This window comes from Eschscholzia californica, unplaced genomic scaffold (assembly GCF_041429995.1).
Source record: "Eschscholzia californica isolate CP2 unplaced genomic scaffold, dmEscCali1.0.p SCAF_1, whole genome shotgun sequence".
Taxonomy (NCBI): Eukaryota; Viridiplantae; Streptophyta; class Magnoliopsida; order Ranunculales; family Papaveraceae; genus Eschscholzia; species Eschscholzia californica.
The window spans coordinates 73,181,372-73,204,770 of NW_028238198.1; the positions used below are offsets into that span (position 1 = coordinate 73,181,372).

Here is a 23,399-nt window from a genome sequence, read left to right on the forward strand (position 1 = left end):
AGGTACGTGATAATCCTCGAGTCCTCTATTTAGGATAAAATTGATATGCAATCTACAGCTAAATCAACAATTCAGAACGACGAAGATAGGAAGCAATTGAAAGTTTGTTTGATGAAATGCAGAAATTTGGTAAAGAATCAAGGAGAAATTATAATTGAAAGATAAACAGAGGGTGAGGGTGATCCGAAAGTTTTATATGATTTACCATTCATTTCGGCTGTGAGACTAAGATGTTATTTGAACTTCAAATTTACTAAATTACAAATGAAAAATACGCCCATTCATTTTGGCTTTGAGGTTATGATGTTATTTAATTTGAAATCAACTAAATTACAAACGAAAAGTTCGCACCGTGGAGATACATAAAGAGTGCTTCTGACATCATATACTTAGTTACATAGATCGCATCATTTTAGGCGTTTTTTAACTTGTTATCTTATAATGTGTTTCACTGGTCGTGCACTTTAACTTGGGACACAGTGGCCCCTAAACTATGAACTCTTAATTTAAACTTACCGAATTTGTGACAGGAAGCTAATTTGGTATGAGTCAGCTATTCCTTCTTTTTTTACTTTGGAACTGAGTCAGCCACTCAGATCTTCCAGTTAGATGAAAAACGACATTCTTAAAGTAACCGTTTTACTCTGTCCCATGGACAAAGTAAAAATCTGATGTTCGGTAGAACCATCAAAAGAGAATTTTTGGAAAAAGTACGACCATCTCCTCCTTTCTTTGTGGCAAACAACATTTCTCATTCCCGAGTCATCCAATGTTTCCGAGCACACGACCCAGGTATCTTATAAACCCATATTTTAAGTGTTGACCCACCCATATTTTAAGTGTTGACCCAAATATATTATAAACACATAATTTAAGTATCCTTTTATCTTTCAGTCGTGATGCTATGCCCGACAAATCTCCCGGTTGAATCCCAACCGCCTGATGTGTCGGACATAGGTTTGGAGAGAGAAAGTTCTATGTCCGACACACCAGTCGGTCGGGATTCAGGTGGGAGATTTGTTGGGCATAGCATCTTTCTCCTTTATCTTTCTTTCCAAAACATAAGAAATAATGAAACAAGAATTCTTCCCAACCTGTAGTCAACCCAGGAAAAATCTCTAGTAAGATGTATTACCCGTTCTCTAATTTATTATTTTACGTTTGAATGCATCGTGTTTAATGATTAAACATTAATGCTTGTGAAAAAAGTCGAGTGCTAATAGATTTGTTTTTTTAAACAGTCCAGGCGCTAATAGTGGACCTTGTGTCTTTAACGGCGCCCTAGCTGAAGTTTGTTTTATGCAATTTTGGCGCCAATTATGAAGTAATGCCCCAAATTTAAGAATTTTGCTCTTCCGTCATGTGGAAATATTGAACTTAATCAGTTTCTCTCTCTACTTTCTCTCTCTAGCTCCAGTGGTGATTTTCGTCTCAAACTTTCTAATCTGCTTCCGTTCGATCACCAAACGGAAAAAATGTTCTTCAGAGGAGAAGCAGGATTCAAATTTCAACGAGAAGAAGAATACGAAGATCATTATTCATACTCGTATCCTCATAATCATTCAAATTCGTATGTAGAAGAAGAAGATGAAGAAGAAATAATAGGTTCACCTTCATCTTCTTCATGCTCACAAGGTCATAGATCCTCATTAAAACTCAATACCTCACAAGGAGGAAGCATTTGCTTAATATGTTTTTGTAATCTCATTTCAAACCCTAATTCACCTTCAGTACACGTTTCCTATGCACTTTCTCAATTATCTCTAGCAATTTCTGATACTGATTTTCTCCATAACCTTCGTACTTTTCATGTTCATCTTCTTGTCTCTCCTCTTGTTCATCTTCTTTCTAATTCTGATGATGAACCAATTGCTCGTCAGACAATTGATCTAATTTCTTGTCTCTGTGATTCTGATGATCAATCTGTTTTTCATGAGATTTTTGTGAGGATTTCTGATCAGATCTCTTCTGGTTCATTAGGTTGGAGTCGGCGTCAGATCTATACGGTTAGTAAAAAACGTTTTCTTATTTCTCCTCTAAAAAATGTTTGATTCTCAGAAAAAAACGTTTTTCCTTCTTTCATTTTGAAGTAAATATTGCCAAGAGTTTCAACTTATTCTTACACTGATATTACACCAGAGTGACAAATCTCTCAAAAGGATTAGAAGCAAAATTTTATACAACACCAGTTAGAATGGTAGTTTTCCATGGTGGGGAGTCAATTAAACAGATCGACTGCTTAGTTTTGTACTTATAATCGACATTTGAATGCAGCTACATTGTTTTGGGGTTCTTCTAAAACGTCAGATGGACGATCTCCCAGTATGCGTCAAAGACATTGGAGCTCTCATTACCAACCTCGTGACTGGTCTTCAGCTTCCTAGGTATACTCATTTCTCTACTTAGTTTTATAATTTGCATTAATTTACGTTGTGAATTACATATACTTGCTCTTTTTTTTTTTGCTTCTGTAATGCCACAGCGAAGAGATCCGTGGGGAGATATTTTTTGTGCTTTACAAATTGTTCATCATACAAGCAACATCTGTTGGTAACAATGGATATGATCTTGACGAATTACTTGTCTTCTGCCCCAAGCTCTTACATTTATCCTTGGAAGCTCTTCTGAAGACCCAGAGTGACGAAGTCCGAATGAACTGTTTAGGTATGTCTACACTTCTGCGAAGGCTTTCCTGCAAAACGATCAAATAAGACAGGTTAAGTTTCATTATCAGTCGAAAGCTGCTAAGCTTAGCTCACTGTGGTAACCTTGTTTCCAAACTGTTACATTGGTCTATTTTTCGGTCTTCTTCCTCGAGTACCAAGAAACTACATAACAGTAAGGAAAGAAGTAATAATCTATGAAAATGGATGCTCATGTTTAATATTTTTTCTGTAATGGGTATAGTTTGAGATTTTGTATGTAAATCTTCTTAGTAGTTGCACGAGTTGATGCCAGATCTATAAAACATCACTCTAGGTTAATGTTATTTGCGTATTAAAAAAAAAAGGTTGGTTCTAAACTATAATACTCGAAGTAAAAGTAAAAGGATTAAATAATTAAAACAAGAAAGTGTAATTTGAGTTTTTTTTTTTTCCTTTTCTCCTTCCCACGTAACAAAGATAGTGTTTACCTTCTCAGCACTACTGACGGTGTTAGCTCAAAAGGGGTGCTTCGAAAGCTCATTTGCAACAGATGATGCGAACAGGAGCTCTGGAGAAGCAGATAATTTCATGCAATCAGCAGATTACGCAACAAATTGTACTCCAATGATAAGCTTATTTGCTGAGGCCATCAAAAGTCCTCTTCTTTCTTCAGATATTCCGGTTCAGATAGGCACACTAGACTTGATCCTTTATTGCTTGTCAACGGAAGGTGGAAGTGCGAAACATGCAGAAGTCCTGGTTGAAGAAAATATTGCTGATTATGTATTTGAAATACTGAGATTATCAGGTAATTTTGCACGATAATTATTGAAAAGCTTTTACAATGAGATTAACCTCGATTTATTTGTAATCCATTTCAATAGTTCTGTAACTTCTGGTAGATGTTAGACGTTTCAAACGCTAAATCTGAATCTTCGGGATCTTGTTTTTCTTGTGATAGTTCTGTAAAAGTTTGATAAAAGCTCATTCCTTTGCTCCAAAACTTCAGATACCTGCCTATGTTGGTCTGACAGAAGCTAATTTTTTCTCGCAGGGCAGAGAGATCCAGTAATCAATTCCTCTGTCAGGGTCCTGAGCCTTCTATCAGTTGCCGAGCAAGCCTTCAGCCAAAGGCTTGTTATTGGGTTCTCAGCACTGGTTCCTGTTTTGCGTTATCTATCTGAAATACCTTTTCATCCAGCTCAATGTCACACATTGAAGCTTATTTCGGGCTGTCTCTCAAATTGTCCAGGAATAGTATCAAGTTCCCATCTAGAAGAACTAACGCAGCTCTTGACAGTGATGTTCCAGAGACACACTGATGGTGATATGGGCATGCTTCCAGAGACTTTCATATTGGCATGCTCAATCATTGTTGAGGTCCTCAAATCTCCATCTGCTCAAGGGATCCTAACTCTCCCTGCGTCCACAAAAGAAGTTACAAGGAGTGTGATCTTATGTTCATTCAGCAACCACCAAAAGCATCCCAACGATCTATACTTGTACGCTTTATATCTTTTGAAAGAAGCTCATACATACAGTTACGAAGTGAACAAAACTTCAAACAATATGGAATTAGGGAACTGCATTATAGAGTTATGTGAGGCACAACTATTACCTTGGCTTCGAAGAGAAATAGATGATACAGAGGAGGAAATCATTTTGGGAGTACTTGAAACTTTTCAATCGATATTGCTTCAAGGACCTGACCCAAAAACCAGAAAGTTCGCAGAAAATGTGGCTTCCTCCTCTTGGTTCAGCTTGTCCTATGGATGCCTAGGATCATTTCCAACAGAGAAGATGAAATGGAGAGTATATCTGTTGCTTAGCTCAGTCATTGATGGAGTTTTGGGGCATGACTCTGGCCAACCTATTAGAGATGCAGCTCAGCACCTCCCATCAGATCCTCTAGATTTGCTATTTCTACTCGGGCAGAAGAGCTGTCATGATTTGAAGTTAATTACCTGTCAATCTGCAGTTCTTCTGATACTGCATACCAGCTCCTTATACGATGAAAGGTACCTAATTATAGAACTCTAAACTTCTTTTTGGTAATTATGAGTTTACCGTTATTTGGTCGTTGAAGTTCTGATTGACTCTTCCCACAGACTTGCAGACGAGAAGCAGGTTTTGGCTTCTTTGGATCAATACATTTTAGTTAACAGTAGCAATTTCCAATCTGAGCTCGTCAGTTCAACGACATTGATGCAATTGGTGAATCTATATGCCTTATATAGGGGTAGTGCGAAGATAGGCTACCAGATTCCTTACAGCCCAGAAGCCGAGAAGCTCTTGTTTCACCTTATAGTTGAAAAGGAATTTGATATGCTTTCCACCCGAATTCACCCAGTGGCACTAAAATGGCTGTTTCAACAAGAAAAGATCAGCAAACCCATGTCTCACCAGATACTGAGTTTCTGCAGATCAAACTGCCCAAATGGCATGGACATCATTGCAAATGGAAATCGTGCTAGTAATATAGACATAACAGTAATTGGAGAGTTGGTTGCAGCAGGCGATACATTCGGAGCAAAGTTATTGGTATTTTTACTGAAACATGTCCAAGAGGAAGAAGGACAAGAGGAAAACATAACGTCGGTAGTGAATTTCATGATAACAATCATCAACATCTTTCCAGATGCTTCCGACCAGTTGTGCCTGCAAGGCATTGTCAATGTGATTCACAGTTTGTATTCAAATTACTCCTCTTCTCCCAAGATCTTCATCTCCTGCTCCCTTCTAGCCTTCAATATTTTACGCTTAGTCCAGCCTGAAACAATCTCTGATCACAATGGTTGGTTTTTAGTGATAGCAAAGGTACTTCAATTGAATCTGTTCCGTCTTTTCTTTAAAGTGATTTCAAGAAGCTAACCCATTAGTGATATTTTTTGTAGTTGCTGGAAGTTTCAATTCCTTCAATTGTTGCAGGCAATCAAGAAGGGCTACTTATATTAGGAATTCTTTCTTTGGTCCTCAATCATTCCACCAACCAAGTATTTGAAGAAGCTTCAAAAGCCATACTTCTAAATAATTCCTTAGCCACAACAAACAGAAATATAGTCCAATCAGCCTGCTCCAAGGGTCCAGCTCTAATAGATCACGATGAGAACACCAGGAGTGGGGAAACCTTAATTTTTGTACTTCTCTTACTCTTTTTCTCTTTACGAAGGTTAGTGTTTACCAAATTGATAACACGCTTCATAATTCACTGTTTTCTAGACTAACACCTCTCTACCACAGTCTGCATGTTCTTCTACCAGGATCTCTAGAGTGGCAGCATTTCGTCGAGCCTTCTAGTGAAGAGCAGCCACTTACTAAGATCTGCATTCACTGTCGTGATTTATGCAGGCTAATACATTTTGGTTCTCCTGTGCTCAAACTAATTTCTTCATATTGCTTGTTGGAGTTAATAACCAGAATTTCAGAACAGACAAGCAAGAACCGTGAAGAGATGAATTGTTCTGTTAAATACCTACAATCCGTGACAGCTGTTCTGGAAGGTCTGGTATTTGATAATGATGTGAGGGTGGCTATAAACAGCGCAATCTGTTTGTCAAAGATCTTGGGTTGGGAGAAGCCGAGAGTGATCAAAGATAGTAAATGGTGCAGGTTAGTTGTTGAAGAGCTGGCTTTGTCTTTGGCTGCACCAAGTCTAGCATCAAAATCATTTACGAATCAGCATAAAGCTCCAACCCACATTGCAATTGCTTTGCTAAGATTAGATCAGGAACCTGAGTGGATGAGATCTGTTTTTGATTCTTCCTGCATATCTGGTATAGTTAAAAACCTTTCAGCCAGTAATGTGAGTGCAGAGATGGTACAGTTATTTCGAGAATTAATAATCAGTGGCTATATGAAATCAGATCAGATTGCTGTTCTAAATCGAGTGTTCCAGGTGAGAAATCTTGGGCTTGTTCCATTCTTTTACATTATCTTCCCCAGACTGATTCATGGTTTCCATCCCATATTTTTTTTCGTCCGAGGTTGCCAAGGACGAAAGTGAAGCCTGAAATCAATGGGGGCGGTCTAAGGCTGGGCCATCCCCTTGATATAAAATATATAATTATATGATTCAATATCATAGAATATTTTTACAAAACTGACGTTGTACACCATGGATTAGTTAATTAAACCAACAAATAAATTATGGTATATTAGAAAAATATAGTTCTTGGAATGCCGAAACGAAGAGCTTCACTTTGGTCTTTCAAAAAGGCGCTAAACTAGTAAGACTTGGTATTCAAAATACAAAATAGAGCCAGGGTGGAGCGAAATCAATGCCTTAGACAACATAGTTTTGGTTCAAAAGAAATCTCTGGAGTTCTTTTTTATTATAGATTTGATCTTCATCTCTACAAAAGCAGTTAAAAGAGTCACCCAAGTTCATTTTTCCGTGACATTTTGCAGGCATGCAGAAAACATGTCTACACAGAGTGTTCTAAGGAGGTTAATCGACAAGATCATTTTGAGAAGGTGGTCGCTATGCCTCATGATCTAGATAAGGTACTCAAGCTGCTCATTTTGCAGCTATCTCCAAGTAAGCTCACTGATGGAGTCCAAACTACAAATAATAGATTGTTGGAAGAACTAGAAATCTTTTTTCAAGAATCATCAAAACGAGAATGACAATAATGAGGTAAATCTCATAAAACTCCATAGACATATCTTGTCATAGTTGCTGCTCAAACAGAAAAATGATATACATATGATTGCGAAAAGATAGTACATATATATATATATATATATATATATATATATATATATATATATAGATATGAAAGGATATATACAGAGATAGATTGTTTCAAGTCAAGCTAGATACCTGTAACTTTATTTAGTTGTGTTTGATTACCAAATCTATCATATGATGATAAGTCCAGACACTCTTTTCTCTTACATCCGGTTTGACAGAAGTGTACTTCTCTTCACAATTTCTAAGAAAGTGACCCTTCCCAAAAGCCGTTAGAACTAGGGGATCAGTCTTCATTTCTACAGCTTTTTCTAGTAACCCATTCTTTTTCCATACTTGTAAAACCCTAATTCCTTCAAAGCCGATTTCATTAGCATCAAATAAAGCCCCCACAGTCACAATATCAGGTTTAATATCCAGAGTTTGATATTGTGAAAATAAGATGTCCAATTGCCTTAAATCTTTCATTTTCAAAGAAGATAATACCATTATGTTCATAACCGTCACATTCCATGAAAACCTAGATATCTCCATCTCATGTACAATCTTGTCAATTCCTTTCTTACTCAAAAGACAAGCCGGAGAAAGAAGCCGGAGACACCAAACAACATCTTTTCGACCATATCTTGAAGCAAAATCAATTCCTAAATCATCCAGTCGTGAAAACATGTAATTTCTTATGTAAACATTGGCTATTTTCCTAATCAAACTTTCATTTAACGAAACCCTCAAGTTCAAAAGCTTCCGATATACCTTTTCCATATCCTCCAAAATCCCCAAATCTGTATAAGCCTCAAGCATTGTATTCAAAGTTGAAGATCGCAGTTCCATCCGCTTCGACATAAGAGTTCTATATGCTCGTTCCATTCTTTTTAATAACCCTCCATGGGCAAACCCCACAATAAGTATGTTATAAGTAACATCATTAGGAAAACATCCCCCCGATTCCATCTTTTTCACACACTTACCCATCTCATCATACATTTCGTAATTTCCATAAGATTGAATAAGTCCATTGTATGTTTCAATTCCGGGCTTCAAATTGATCTTTCCCATTTCCTTTATGTACATTAACGCCTCGTCAAACTCCCCTTTTCGAGCAAACCCATGAATTATAGAATTGTAGATTTTCAAAGTTGCAGTAATACCATAAGTCTTCATATCTTGAAGTGTTGATATTGCTTCTTCCATAAGACCTACTTCACCTAATATCACAATAATCTTCTCGTAATTAACTTCATTGATTCGTGACTTATCTATATTCTTCCACACATCAAACACCTAAAATAAGACGAACCCTAAGATTTAATTCAATAATGCACAAAAAGAAAAGCTCAATTTAATATTTAAACAGTAGTTCATCGAATAGCATGTAGTTAACTTCACAAGTTTGTAAATTCTCTAAGTTCTTCCACAAATACAATCACCTATTCGCAATAACCCTATACCTACAGTTTATTAACCATCACATAAGATTAAAATATTGAACTTTTACATAATCAAATACCCAAATGTCCAAATACCAATTTCATTCTGTTCAAGCTTTTTTTTAAGGGTAACCTAATGAAGAAAACAGAAAACTTAGGTTAAATATAGTACCTGAAGAACTTCTTTAAAACGAGAGGTTTCTTTGAGAAACCTAATTACAGTCCAGAACTGTTCTCTGCTCCAATCTCCTTCATCTTTAAGGATCTCAAGAGGTTCTGAATCCTCCTCATTGAGCTTATTAACTAACTCCCTCAGTCTATGAGTTTCATGAGATGTATTGTGAACAAGTAGGGTTTTTTGTTCTGTTGAACTTTTTGGTGGGGTTTCATGGTGATGAGTATAGGGTTTAAGGTAAGGTTTTGGAGATGATAGAGAAGAGAAGCATAAAAATTTATAAGTGGGTAATTTGAAAAGAGGATTCTTGGGTAGAATTAGGGTTCTTTGACAAATGTTCTGGTCCAAGCTGGTCAGTGAAGAAACAACAATGGCGTTCATGGCGTTTTTTCACTTTTTGTGCTGGGAGAACTTTCGCGGTCATTCGTGGGTTACCTTACTTCTAGTCCATGTCTATTCTTGAGTAGGTGGACTTTCATGGATTCTCATTATCATTTTTATCGACGTTGTATAATCTTTGTAGATTCTAATCGACAATTTTCATTGACATTGTATGAACTTTAATAGATTTCATGTCAACAAAAAAAATAATAAATTGTGATAAATAGATTTATAACCAATGTGATATTATTATGTATTATTATATAAAATTTATTACAAAAATATTTTTTATGTTTTTGACATGGACTCAAAGAATCGTTACATTCACATAGTGTGGATACATTACGAATAATATATTAATTAATTACCATCACTAAAGACATCTTGGACTTTAAAGACCAATATTGAACGACATGGAGTACATTATGTTGAAATTCATGTTATTAGTATAGTGTAGTATGGGAGATCATAGACTTGCAAATTGTAGATATGTTACCACTCTTCATTAATCATCCAACGGTTTACAAAGTGTACTGTTGTTGTTGAACCGTAGGTTGGTGATATTCCACCTAGTAATTTTCCGGTGTAATCATCAATCTTTGGCTCATATCGCTGAGAATTTAACGGGACGTAATTGGTCATCTACTTGAACAAAAAAATGTTTGAAATTGAAATTAATAAGATTTTTACTTGATAAGATTTTTAATGTTTAATGCATGTTCATTGAGTTGATCTACTTTGAAATTGTATGAATTTACATTATCGTGTTTGTTGAAGTTTGAGTGGCGAAATTGACTCAAATTTACGAGCATTGTTGTTTATGAGCATTGTTTTAGTATTTGCAATTTATCACCAATTTGTTTAAATTGAAGAAACGTTTGTAGAGGCATGTTTGATAAAATAAAGAGGCAAACACTTTCACTACTATAATGTGTAAGATGTGTAAGCTGATTTGCATACCAAACAAACAACTAGTAATGTGAAAGACTAATTAGATGAAAATTAAAGGTCATATATATATATATATATATATATATTTGATGTAGTCTTGGAGATGTTAATTTTTATACTCAACCACCATGGTTGGAGCTGGAATTGGAGTTGGAGCAAATAATGGTGCATGAGCAGGAGGCTGCACCCCTACTGGGAGTGGGGTTATGCCGAATGAAACAGGGGATGGTGCGGGCGACGACGATGATGAAGCATCATCACAATAACCGCGTAAAATGTCACCTTCTTCAGCAGAGAAACCAAGTGAAGTAAGCATATTAGGCCAACATTCCCTTGTTATAATACGTATAGCTCTACAACAAGGAAGACCTAGATATGCTTCTCCATCAACCAAGAACAATATTATCTCATTTGTACAAGATCGTAACTCGATAAGTGAGTTCCAACATTCGCCTAGTAGTACTCCACCACCACTCTTGCCGTTGAGTCGGGTTGCTAGGTGTTCGCCTCGTTTACTATTACTAGCAGTGGAAACAAAATCTCTTGTCACTACTACTTTTGTACTAGTAGTTACCATGAGAGCTGAAACTAGAAACCAAAGTACAACAAGCATCTTGTTGTTGTTGTTTGCCATTGCTTATAGTCTTATAGAGATTGAGATAAAGATGAGAAGAAAATGTAAGAGGTTGGAAATATATATAATAGTGAGGGATGGGGAGTGGGCATTTAACACCATTAGTATAGTATGAATCGTGGAATTGAAAGTGCAATTGAAACTTACCAACTTTAACGTCCTTCCAATTGTTTCAAGTTGAGATACAAATCGACTGTGAGGTTGTTGTTGTTATGAAGATTAATCGTTTTATGAGAGAGATAGAGAGAGAGAGGTGGTGGCTTTGTAAAAGCTTTTGGTGCCACAAAAACTTCCTATAGGCAGGCCTTTTTAATACCAATCCAAACTGGGTAGCCCAATTGTTTGTGAGGAAGGCCTATTTGTTTGGCACAAACAAAAAAATTTCTTCCAGCCCATTCGGGCTCATGGCAGACAGGACAAAATTTTATTCAGGGTGTGTTTGATATCTCCCATTTCCATGGAAATGGAAGAATTTCCATAGAAATAGGTATTTCCACCGTTTGATACGAAGTGTAATTCCATGGCTTTAATTCCGTTGGGAATCTATTTCCATAAACTAGTCCACTTTTAATCCTTGCTCCCCCTAGGAATTACTTTCCGTGGAAAATCAAAAATCAAAATAAAAATATTTTAATATATTCGGATACTTGAAACCTAATATTTATCTACATACATGTTTAAAATGATATTTTTTAATAAAAATTTAGCAAAATAAACTTTTACTTATACATTGCACAAATTAAATTTTTGTCCTTCTGACCAAATGACATTTTGACAAGGGGAAATTGGCCAAAACTCCCTAAAAAATTTGAGCTTTGGTTAAAAAGGATTTATCAACTTTTTATAGGTTTCAGCTCCCTATGGCGTTTTTGTAAATAATCTAATATAGGAAAAAGACGAAACTGACCTTATTGCAAACCAGTTTGCAAACGAGAGTGATTCAGCTCCCTATGGCGTTTTTGTAAATAATCTAATATAGGAAAAAGACGAAACTGACCTTATTGCAAACCAGATTGCAAACCAGTTTGCAAACGAGAGTGAAAACCAGTTTTCAAACGAGATTGCAAACCAGTTTGCAAAGCTCTGCAAACCAGATTGCAAAGTGTGTGCAAAGTCATTGCAAGGCAGACCATATTGCAAAGCAATGCAAACGAGATTGCAAAGCAATGCAAACGAGATTGCAAAGCTCTGCAAACCAGATTGCAAAGCAGTGCAAACCAGTTTGCAAAGCTCTGTAAACCATATTGCAAAGCAGTGCAAAGCAGTTTGCAAAGCTTCGCAAGCTAAGATCCTAAGGGCAATCTCGGCATTAGAAATGGGAGTGCTTTTAGAATTGTCCTTCAAGACTATTTCCAAACTATATATGGGGCCTAAAAGGACAAAAAGATAACTTGTCTTTTTGACCAAAAAAACACATGAAATTAGGCCCCCTGCCCAATTTCCTGTTCTAAAAATACCAAATATGATCCCGGAAAATTTTACTCATAATTTTAGGCCGGTATTTTGGGGAATAAAAGAAAATTTTGTGGTACAAAATTTAAAGGAAAATTGAGAATTTTGACGAATTTTCTGCATGGAGTGCAAAATTGGAAAGGGAAGCAAAATATCTTATTCCTCGTCTCCTATTACCAACATTGGCCACCGCCTCCATCACCACCATTTTTTCTTTCTTTTTCTTCCTCTCTTTCTACCACCACCATCTTCATGAGTATTACGAGGATAATGAATTAAAGCAGAGAGTTTTGTACGTTTGTTTTCTGTGTGCGTAAGTTGGGATGAGAAGTTTACCTATTTTTGTGATTTCATGTTATGAATGAATCTCAGATTACAAAGAGAGAAGTTGTTTTTATGGATTTGAAGAAATTAGATTTATTCAAAAAGATGAAGATTGGATGGTTACAGAAAGAAAATGAGGAGAGAGAAAGGAGGAGAAGAGAGAGAGGGAAGAGGAGAGAGAAATAGGGAGGAAGAGAGAGATAAATAATGGTGGTGATGGTGGTAGAAGCTGATGGATGGAGGAGAATAAAGGAAGATTATAGTCGACTAAAATTGATTTCCTATAACAATTAGAAAATGAATTGCTTTCAACAAAAAAAAATTAGAAAATAAATTGGTCAACTGTAGTTGACCAATTTTTGACAAAATCGTTATTGGCTATATTATGTCCGAGCCCGTCGGAACATGCCCGATTCCCACCCCTAGACCACACCATCCTAAAAGAATGTAATTTATTCACATTAGCACCGACCATAGTGGCATAGTTCTTACTTTTTTTTTTTTTTTTAAAGTGCATAGTTTCACTATCAGTCTATCACTTGCCCAAGAGGAGCTTGGCGAAGGTTTTGGTCGAGACCCTTAGTTCAAGCTCGTAATGAAACTCCTAAACTCACTCTAAAATATCTAAAAGTTCTCAAGAATGGCAAACTTGTATTAGTCCTTCTTGTTGATGGACTGTTAAACTGTTTATTTATAATATCTTTTGTTGAATGAAGCAGATCATTTTAAAAAAATGCAACTCTTCAAGAGGACTTGACTAATTCCTCTAAACTTCCATCTAGGACCTAGGTTACTCTCCATGCATGAACTAATCTAAGCATTGCTTTATATCAATAAGAAACATCATATGGGAAAAGTAAAAGTTGTAATGGCTTTGTTTCACAAAGGAATAGTATTGATCGCGAAACTAGTCGCGAGAATCAAGGAAACGGATTAGAAATTGAAAATAAATTTTGCAGGTAGAAGCAATACGAGAAACGAACTAGAGATTGAGAACAAAAAATGAAGAATGGCACGACTAGCTAAAAACCATATCTAGGACCTGAACCTAGCATTAGTACCCTAGTTCTACAGCCTTGGGACAGGGGGTCTAGATGGCACAACGAGCTAAAAACTCAGTCCAATTAGAGACCGTCCCAGATCCTGGGCCTTGTATCTAGGTTTCGCGTCGGCCTTAAACGGGTTGGTCCCTTGTCGCCCCAGACAGACAATAAACATTACCAAATGAACTCAAGTTTCGCAATTCGTAAGAATAGGCTCTTTCCATTCTCTTGACGTTTCTCAGTAATCAATGAATAAATGTACCGAAGTCTGGAAAGACGTAGTCCAATGTTTGGAAACTGCCTTCCGAGCAATAGGCTCGGGTTCGACTCCTTGTAAAGCCAACTAATTTGAGCCTCCGTTCTAACATACGTTGGTCGCACAAAATTTGAACCTCTGTTGAGCAGATAGCTTGCTATGTGGTCATCAATACATAGTTCCGACAACATTTTCTGCGCAGGTTCCTATTAAAAGAAATATTGTAATAAAAAACTCATTAACCCTTCTCCTCTGATCAACTATCTAACAAGATTTCTAACGAACAAGATTCTGCTTTTGTTTCTTGTACAGAGTATGTTTTCTTTGTTAGATTTTTCTTTGCTTTAGTCTTCGCTCAAGGACACGAGTGCTATAAAGCAATTCAAACAGACTTGTTGAAAAATAATGTCTTTAGGATGAGAACTTTATCTTTGAAATATATACTTTTATTTCTCAAAGATAATTACAAACACTTTGCTTTATAGACTTATGACTCACAACTCAAACACTCTTTTTAACTACACCCACACTCACTCTTTATATACTCTCACTTATACACAACCTCTCAAGTTGCTTGATCTTGTGATGATCAAATGAGAAGGGTTACATAGGTATTTATACTAGTCCTAGGATATTTCTAGAGTATGTAAGATACTTTCTAGAAGCTTCTCTAGAAAGTTGTAGAACCATTATTCTAGAAGTAGTTTTCTAGAATACATTAATAAAATAATAATCTAGATACTAGATATTTTTATAGTTAAGGATAATTCTAGAGAAAGAATTCTCTAGAAAGAACCTTCTAGAAGATGAAGGAGAGTTTGATGGTGATACTTTCAACACTCCCCCTCAACATCAACTCTCCTGGCTTTGCTCAGCTCTTGAAGTCATACCAAGCTTCTTTCGAAAATCGCCAAGCTTTGCAACGCCTAGTCCTTTCGTGAATATATCTGCTACCTGGTTCTCTGTATTGATTGCTCTCATCTCTATCTCACCTTGAAGTACCTTTTCTCTAATAAAGTGATAGTGTACCCCACATGTTTAGTTCTTGCATGGAATACTGGATTTTCAGCTAGGCGTACCGCTGACTGATTATCACAGTATAATGTCACTGCAGAATCTGTAATCTGATGTAAATCTCTCATTAGCTGCATCAGCCATGTGCTTTCTTAAGCTGCCATAGTTGCTGCTCTATATTCTGCCTCTGTGGTTGACAGAGATACAGTTGGTTGCCTTTTGCTGCACCAAGATATGGCTCCTGAACCAAGGCTAAATGTATATCCTGTAGTTGACCTTCGTGTGTCATGATCTCCTGCATAATCTACATCGCAATAGCCAACTACTTTACAAGCTTCACCTTTCTTGTATAAAATACCGTAGTCAATAGTACCCTTCACGTATCTCAAAATTCTTTTCACTGCTTCCAAGCGAGGCTTCTTTGGGTCCTGCATAAACCGACTTGCGACTCCGACGGAAAATGCTATATCAGGTCGTGTCAGTGTCAGGTAGATTAAACTTCCTACCAATTGTCGGTACATTGTTGTGTCAGTGAGGTCCTTGCCTTCTTTTGCACACAACTTAGTATTAGGCTCCATCGGTGTTGAGATGGGCTTGCAATCTTGCATTCCATACTTTTGTAGTAAATCTTTGGCGTACTTGTGTTGACAGACAAATATGCCATGGTTAGTTCGATCTACCTCAAGCCCAAGAAAGTGTTTCAATTCTCCAAGCTCCTTCATCTGAAATCTTACTGATAAGTTTTCTCTTGTTTGATGGATTTCTTCTTTGTCGTCTCCTGTGATGATTAAATGATCTACATAGACTAGTATAATTGTTAGTCTTCCTTCTCGTACTTTTATGAACAAGCTTGAATCAGCATGTGTAACCGAATATCCACTTTGAACTAAGAACTCTGCTATTTTGTCATACCAAGCTCTCGGGGCTTGTTTCAATCCATATAATGCCTTCTTCAGTTTCCAAACATAGGCTGGTTGGGCTTTGCTCTCAAATCCCCTTGGTTGCTCCATGTATATCTCTTTGTCTAATTCTTCGTGAAGGAACGCATTTTTGACGTCCATCTGCCACATTTTCCAGGACTTACTTGCTGCTAGTGCTATTAAGACTCTTATGGTTGTCATCTTAGACACTGGACTAAATGTCTCATCATAGTCTAGTCCATATTGTTGTGAGAATCCCCGAGCTACCAGTCTAGCCTTATATCTATCAATAGATCCATCAGGACGAGTTTTTACCTTATAAACCCATTTGCAAGATATTGGGTTCACATCCTTTGGCTTAGGAACTAGCTCCCAGGTTTGATTTTGCTTCAGTGCAGAAATTTCTTCTTCCATTGCTTTCTGCCACTCGACCCTTTGTGAAGCTTCTTCATAACACGTCGGTTCTATGTCCTCGGCTAAATTTGCATTATGATACTTAGGGTTAGGTTTTCTTTGCCTGGTTGACCTTCTAAGTGTTGTCTCTGCTTCTTTATTTTGTTGATTTGTTTGTCTTTCTTCTGAAGTCTCTGAGTGTACCCCAGTTTTCCGTGGACTATGTAATCTTTCTGGACTAAGTTCAGCGTCTCTGATTCCTTCTAGAGGACTTAGTTCCTCCTCTTCCTCAAGTTGTACTTCTTTTTGTTTATCTTCTCCTAACTTTTCTTGGAGCTTTTCTTCTAAGCTCTCGGAGTCTGGAAGCACCACCTGTTGTGTCGTCCACCAACTTGCAGCTTCATCAAATACTACATTTCTTGATGTATGACAACGACCGGTCGTAGGATCGCAACATTTCCATCCTTTTCTTTCATTATCATATCCTACGAAGATACATCGTATTGCTTTCTTATCGAACTTGCTACGTAGATGATCAGGTACAAACACGTAGCACACACATCTAAAAACTCTAAAGTGACTTACTACTGGCTTAGCTTTCCACAACTTCTGATAAGGTGATACAAACCCTAACTTTGCTTGTGGAAGTCTATTTATTATATCTGCAGTTGTTTTCATGCACTCTGCCCAAAAACGACTAGGAACATTTTTGGCATGTAACATGCTTCGACATATTTCTGCAAGATGCCTATTTTTTCTCTCAGCCACACCATTTTGTTGTGGGGTATTTGAGCAAGTTAGTTGTCTTCGAATGTGACATTCTTTAAGGTAGTTTGAGAACTCTTCGGAGGTATACTCTCCCCCATTATCTGTGCGTAAACACTTGATTTTCTTTCCTACTTCGTTTTCAATCTTTTCTCGAAACTCTTTAAATATGCCGAAGACATCAGACTTATTTTTTAAGAAATATACCCATACATACCTTGAGTAATCGTCGATGAAGGTCACCATGTATTGTTTCCCACTAATAGATGCTTGCTTCACTTTTCCAAACACATCTGAATGAACTAGCTCCAGAGGCTCCTTAGCCCTGAACTTTGATTCTTTGTATGGTAGTTGATGTGCTTTACCATATTGGCACCCCGCACAGATGGTATCTCCTCGAATATCTAATTGTGGGAGACCTTTCAACATTGATCTTTCCATCATTATCTTCAGCTTTTGATAGCTCACATGTCCTAATCGTGCATGCCATAAGTCTGCAGTCTCATTCTTTCGTGTCTTATCTACGTATGCTGATTCTGCTGAGAATACGTAAATAGATTCTAGTCGTTGCCCCTTCATTATTGGTGTCCCTGAAATTTTAAGGTCGTGATATACCTTTACATATTCAGGACCAAACAATACATAGTTACCTGATGATGTCATTTGTGACACTGATACTAAGTTCTTCTTCATTCCTGGAACATGGAAGACGTTTTGTAACTGCACTTGTTGAGGACTGAGACGAGAACTTACTATTGACTTTCCTACATGTGCAATTGGCAATCTTGAGTTACTGGCTGTAAGTACCACTCTGCCTCCAGTGTACTCACACATATTTGACAGCTTCTTCTTGTCACCGGTCATATGATTGGAGCACCCAGAATCAACGATCCAATCTTCATCATAATTTACTCTTTTAGGGTCAGATGCTGCAACTACTGCTAGCTCTTCTTCATTTGTACTTGGATTTATCTTCTCTCCAGCACTCGATTCTTGGGCGGACCCAGTTACTGCCACAGTAGCATGGAAGTCCCATTCATCTTCACTACTATCTTTTTGACCACTCGAAGTTACTACATTGCCTTCGAATGGTTTCTTTTTGTACCAACAATCTCTGGCAAAATGACCCTTTTTTCCGCAATTGAAACATTCATTATTGCGTCTTTGATCTCCCTTAGTAGACTGATATTTTTCCTTGGGAATTTGAGTTCCCTTTGATCTTAAACTCGTATCATGTGACTTCTCTGTCTTTCTTTCATATTTTGTAAAGTTTTTCCTTTCATATTTTCCTTTACTCTTGTTGTTGAAGAGTGCCTCCTCTTCATTCCTTATTGAGACACCAAAATCTTGTTTGGACAATGTCTCCTCTTCAGCTAATAGGTTCTCTAACTCTAGTAGAGATGGTTGAGTGGCCCAGCCACGAACTGCTGTGATTGTTTGCTTGTATTCAGGTTTCAAACCCCGAACAATCAATCTTTTCATCCGATCTTCGTCGATTTTTGCCTTTGGATCTAACTCATTAATCTCTCGACAAATATTTTTTATTTTAAGAAAATATTGATTGATCGACATTTTGCCTTGCGTGGTACTCATCAACTCATTTTCTAAGAGTTGGAGACGAGCTAAGTTAGTTTTAGAGAAAAGGGATGCAAACCTGTCCCATGCTGCCTTAGGTGTATCCGCGTCTTCAATATGCTCAAGTAGTTCATCCTCGATTGTAGTCTTCAGCACATATAATGCTTTTCCAGCTTTGATTCTCCATTTTCTAAGTTCATTAATATTATCTTTTGGTGGAGTAGTTTCGATACCACCAACCACCACCCACAAGTCTTGTCCTTCCAAGTAAGACTTGATACGTGTCTGCCAATATCTGTAGTTACTGTTGTTGAGTTTAGTGAGTCCACCAGTTGAGCTAGCAAGATCCGCCATTGCTTTGATGATGCAAAGTTACCAAACTTGGTCCCAGACCAATTTTCTTCACAGTCCCAGACTGTTCTCCAAATGTTGAATAACACTTAGCGAGCCTTAACGGATAAAGAACGATCCTTGATTGTCTAGCTCTGATACCAGATTGTTGAAAAATAATGTCTTTAGGATGAGAACTTTATCTTTGAAATATATACTTTTATTTCTCAAAGATAATTACAAACACTTTGCTTTATAGACTTATGACTCACAACTCAAACACTCTTTTTAACTACACCCACACTCACTCTTTATATACTCTCACTTATACACAACCTCTCAAGTTGCTTGATCTTGTGATGATCAAATGAGAAGGGTTACATAGGTATTTATACTAGTCCTAGGATATTTCTAGAGTATGTAAGATACTTTCTAGAAGCTTCTCTAGAAAGTTGTAGAACCATTATTCTAGAAGTAGTTTTCTAGAATACATTAATAAAATAATAATCTAGATACTAGATATTTTTATAGTTAAGGATAATTCTAGAGAAAGAATTCTCTAGAAAGAACCTTCTAGAAGATGAAGGAGAGTTTGATGGTGATACTTTCAACAAGACTATCCTACATTGTTCTACGCACACTAAATGCTCAGATATTCGACACGTTGGGTATTATGAACCCTTTCGTCGAAAAGCAATTGTTATAAATAAGGCACATACAACCAAGTTCTAGACTGCGAAAGGTTACAGAACTTGCAGCTATTTGTTAAAACTTATATATATTCTCTCACGAATAATGAACCATAAGTTATTAAACAAATGCCTAAGCAAACCACAATAAGCAGGGTTAGAGATACAACTACTCTCATCAAAGTTCCACCCAACTTCTAATTGTATCGGAGCTATAGACAAAAAGTTTAGGTTAAAACAAAAACCCTTTTTCTCTCTATAAAAACAACCAATTTTTTGCCCTCTAAAATCAGCCGAAACTTTATTTTCCTTGTTTCTAATCGTCTTCTTCCTCTCTGTTTAGTCAGTCAATTAACAATGAAAACTTACTTGCTACTTGCTAAAGCAAATCTAAAGAGACACAGAGCCTATAATACGATGTTGTAAGAAGAAAAAGACATATAATGAGACTAATAAAGTTACATGAAAAGGAATGCCAAAATAAATTAAAAAATACAAATAAAGTTTTTACATAAAGTGAAGTTGATTCTTCTGCTACCGTGGTAGTTCAGGGGGCATTGTTATTGTTAAGGGACAAAAGACTTTCGCAGAAAGTAGTAGAAAAGCTATGATGGCATAGTCGTGGAACTGAGGACGGGATTTCATTTACATCAACCTCTGCCCAATTACCGTTCTTCCAATTGTAACAATAAATAGACACACATTTCTTCCTCTTCATACCCAAAATAGATGATGTTATGAAAATCTTGTCATCTGATCCTTCGAAAGTATGAAATTTAACACGATGATCGTTTCCCATTTGGAAAGGCAATGTGATTTTACTTACTTCACTCCATCTTCCATTCTTCTTACGCGGAGAAGAAATGACAGGTGTTCCTTTGATCTCCTCTTTGTCCTTGTAATCATCATCTTCGTATATATACATCCTAAATGTAGAATTGTTCGGTCTAACTACCATACCTAAATTCCCATCCACTTCGAATAACTTAACAAGCCTCTCATATCGGTTAAAAACGTGAGGCTGGTCAAGAATGAAATCAGGGATTGTGATTGTTCTAAACTTCTCACTTCCTACATCAAATGCCACTAAGCATACAGGACGACGTTTTGGCATAAACTCCCAACAGAAAAGGGAAAAAGTGGTCCAGTAAATAACACCATTCACATAAACAGAATCAACCCATAATGTATCCGGAGGGTCATCTTCGACTCTTCTCCATCTATTATTATTGTTAATATTATTACCTTGGCGCCCAATGGTCAATACTTCACAAATATCATAACTACGTGTAGGTGAGTTTATGTAACTACGTGTAGGTGAGTTTATGTCCCAGACACATACTAATTTGTGTTCATTAGTGGTAGGATCAAAACCAAATCCGTAGCGGGTCACTTCACACACATATTCTTTTTCTACTCTCAATGATGATTGAAACCAAGGTGATACTTCTCCAGTACAAATATTGGGTATACAAGCAGCAGGTTCTCTATATGACTTAATGAGACAGATTAAGTCGTTGAGAGGTTTCGAAATGGTAGCGTATGAAGACGAGTCTATCTTCGGTACTGTGTCAACCACTAGTTTCAGTTTTGTGCCACAGCCAGTGAGGCGGCCACCACCATTGTTGTTGTTGTATACTTCTTCTTCTTCTTCTTCAAACAAGAGGTCAGCTGTAATGTGATATTCCTTATATGGCCAAGGGTCGAAAGATGTGCCTCCTCGCGTTCGCCTTTCTTCTTGTTGTTTCTTTGTGCGTGGTAGAGGAACGACAATAAATATACGAGGAGGAAGGTGTTTTCGAGAATGGGTAAGGTGTAAATCAATCAAGTGCTGATCTTTGTGAATCAAGGAATACCAATTCTTGCAAACGGATTTGAAACGGAAAAGGGACTTGACCGGAAGTCTGGTAAGTATCTCAAATACTAACCAATCTTCATCATAATTATATCTACTACTACTAGTAGTACTAGAAGGATTGGGTGAAGTGTTGACATTACTACTAACCTTCTTCTTCTTGTTTGGGATCACCCCATATTTAGATTTCTTTCTTTTGAAGATGGTGGGTGGGGGAGGATTAGAAACACCACCACTACCACCAGCACCAGCTTTCATCCTCCTACTTCTAGAAATCGCCCCCACCATAACCTAATTGAACCAATCAATATAATATTAAAACTAATGGAGGAATTAAATAAAACCATTAATAATAGATAAAATAATCATTCATTACCTTTTCTGAAACAACCCACCGGAATTGTTGTCTGACGAGGAGGAGGAAGAGAACTTAGAGAGGGAGAGGTGTTTTACTTTACTCTGAGAACTGGATTTTGGGGGGTTTTACTTGGGATGCCCTTTTGAATCTATACCGTCAATTTTAAACAGATGAGATATAAAACCAGAGATCACTGATGATTGGGTCGGTGGAGTTGTTAAGTAATATTGGATGGTGGGGACCAGTCTTCTGACGGCTTGTGATACAGACGGTGAGAATGACACTTAACTTCTGATACAGCGCAGTAAGCAAGAGATAAAAAGTATAGAAATCACTCCTCTATGTTTGATTAAATCAAACAAAATTTTATTCAATTGACTAAGCTCCCTTCTAGAACACTTAACTTTAACAATGAACATAAAAGGCTTATAAGGCTTGAAACCTTAAAATAATAGAAGTCTGAAATTACTAAAACTTTAAAATATCTAGAATCTGGAAACTGCTAAAAACTAAGAAAATAACCAAAATTGAGAAACTGCTAAATATTAGGAAATCTTCTCTAAAGCAACTAATATTATAAAACTACAAAAACTAAGAAAATATAGATTTCGGAAACTACTAAAAATAGAAAATCTTCCTCTAGATCATCAAATCTCTGACTTGTCACGCCCCCACTTAGCATAAAATTTTAATGTTATTTTGTCACTTGCATCAACTTCTAAACAGGAACACCACACTCTTTTTCACCACCAATGTGAGATTGTTTACGACACACCGTTCCAATATCACATCATAGTAGAGTGAATCGTGTTGAATGACATGTTATAGGATGGTGCGGATCAGCCTTCTAGACTGCTAGTGATACTGTTTCTTTGGACCTTTGAGTCTCACGGTTTTAAAAGGCCTCACTGGTTGGATTGAGTTAATGGTCTTGTTATTTAGGCATTTGTTAATGTTCCACCAAGTCAAATTAGTTCAGAATTATTAGGAACTAGTTTAGTCTAGAAGAATTTAATCATTGAAGTATGTTAAGGAGAATTTATTGAGATTGAAGGAACATTAGAACCTCATCGGAACTAGTGTTTTTAAACCAAAATCTGATATCAACCACAAAATGGAGAATGTAAGACCGAAATTAATCAAAAATAATTTGATTACAGAAAAGATACGAACTTAATGAAGGATACACAACTAATTGAACTATTAGCAATTGTGTGCCTAAATATCTTGTAAGACAATATATATAGCTCAATTTATCTTCAACGATATGCAAATGATATGTAAAGTTTTGAAGATCCATAAAAAATAGCTTCTTTTCTAGATTTAGCTCAATTTCACAAAAGAAAAGAATATGTAAAGTTTCCAAGATCCATAAAAATCACCTTCCCATGTCAAAGTTATTAATATAAAGCGACCAATATATGTTCAATGATATGCATATGATACTAAGCAACTAAGCAAGGTTGTTATGGGTGAAAATAAGAGGATTGGGAGCCCGAAATTAGTGATGCAAATGAGGTTC

General features: G+C 36.8%; 3 protein-coding genes across 8 annotated transcripts; 1 reads left to right on the forward strand and 2 right to left on the reverse strand.

The window, feature by feature from the left end:
* The first annotated feature begins 1,332 nt into the window (after positions 1-1,332).
* On the forward strand, positions 1,333-7,528 carry PRD1 (putative recombination initiation defect 1). The gene is made up of 9 exons (XM_086655423.1): positions 1,333-2,006; positions 2,275-2,384; positions 2,483-2,664; positions 3,142-3,453; positions 3,700-4,663; positions 4,754-5,462; positions 5,540-5,814; positions 5,886-6,540; positions 7,053-7,528. Exons 1-9 carry the CDS (start codon positions 1,476-1,478, stop codon positions 7,269-7,271), a joined length of 3,957 nt encoding a protein of 1,318 aa, XP_086511549.1. The 5' UTR covers positions 1,333-1,475; the 3' UTR covers positions 7,272-7,528.
* LOC147568981 (Pentatricopeptide repeat (PPR) superfamily protein) lies at positions 2,400-9,472 on the reverse strand. Of its 5 annotated transcripts, none has more exons than XM_086655426.1 (6): positions 8,935-9,472; positions 7,468-8,616; positions 4,264-6,407; positions 3,501-4,065; positions 3,134-3,401; positions 2,400-2,692 (listed from the first exon to the last, which is right to left on the reverse strand). In XM_086655426.1, exons 1-2 carry the CDS (start codon positions 9,316-9,318, stop codon positions 7,480-7,482), a joined length of 1,521 nt encoding a protein of 506 aa, XP_086511552.1. In that variant the 5' UTR covers positions 9,319-9,472; the 3' UTR covers positions 2,400-2,692; positions 3,134-3,401; positions 3,501-4,065; positions 4,264-6,407; positions 7,468-7,479. The 5 variants fall into 5 exon arrangements, with proteins under 5 accessions (XP_086511552.1, XP_086511551.1, XP_086511554.1 ...); XM_086655425.1 differs by having other exon boundaries at positions 4,264-6,415; XM_086655428.1 differs by having other exon boundaries at positions 4,264-6,677.
* Positions 9,473-20,084: 10,612 nt separating this feature from the next.
* Positions 20,085-22,029, reverse strand: LOC147568982 (F-box protein At1g30790-like). 2 transcript variants are annotated; one of them, XM_086671526.1, is made up of 2 exons: positions 21,915-22,029; positions 20,085-21,810 (listed from the first exon to the last, which is right to left on the reverse strand). In XM_086671526.1, exon 2 carries the CDS (start codon positions 21,805-21,807, stop codon positions 20,212-20,214), a length of 1,596 nt encoding a protein of 531 aa, XP_086527652.1. In that variant the 5' UTR covers positions 21,808-21,810; positions 21,915-22,029; the 3' UTR covers positions 20,085-20,211. The 2 variants fall into 2 exon arrangements, with proteins under 2 accessions (XP_086527652.1, XP_086527657.1); XM_086671531.1 differs by having other exon boundaries at positions 21,896-22,025.
* Positions 22,030-23,399: the final 1,370 nt, after the last annotated feature.

What these genes read in the sequence shown, in the direction of transcription:
- PRD1 (XM_086655423.1), top strand. Translation starts at nt 1,476, where the DNA reads ATGTTCTTCAGAGGAGAAGCAGGATTCAAATTTCAACGAGAAGAAGAA. An exon ending in GTCGGCGTCAGATCTATACG is followed by an intron (nt 2,007 to 2,274) that starts GTTAGTAAAAAA and finishes ATTTGAATGCAG; the next exon opens with CTACATTGTTTTGGGGTTCT. An exon ending in TGAAATACTGAGATTATCAG is followed by an intron (nt 3,454 to 3,699) that starts GTAATTTTGCAC and finishes TTTTTCTCGCAG; the next exon opens with GGCAGAGAGATCCAGTAATC.
- LOC147568981 (XM_086655426.1), bottom strand. Translation starts at nt 9,318, where the DNA reads ATGAACGCCATTGTTGTTTCTTCACTGACCAGCTTGGACCAGAACATT. An exon ending in GTTTTAAAGAAGTTCTTCAG is followed by an intron (nt 8,617 to 8,934) that starts GTACTATATTTA and finishes GTCTTATTTTAG; the next exon opens with GTGTTTGATGTGTGGAAGAA.
- LOC147568982 (XM_086671526.1), bottom strand. Translation starts at nt 21,807, where the DNA reads ATGGTGGGGGCGATTTCTAGAAGTAGGAGGATGAAAGCTGGTGCTGGT.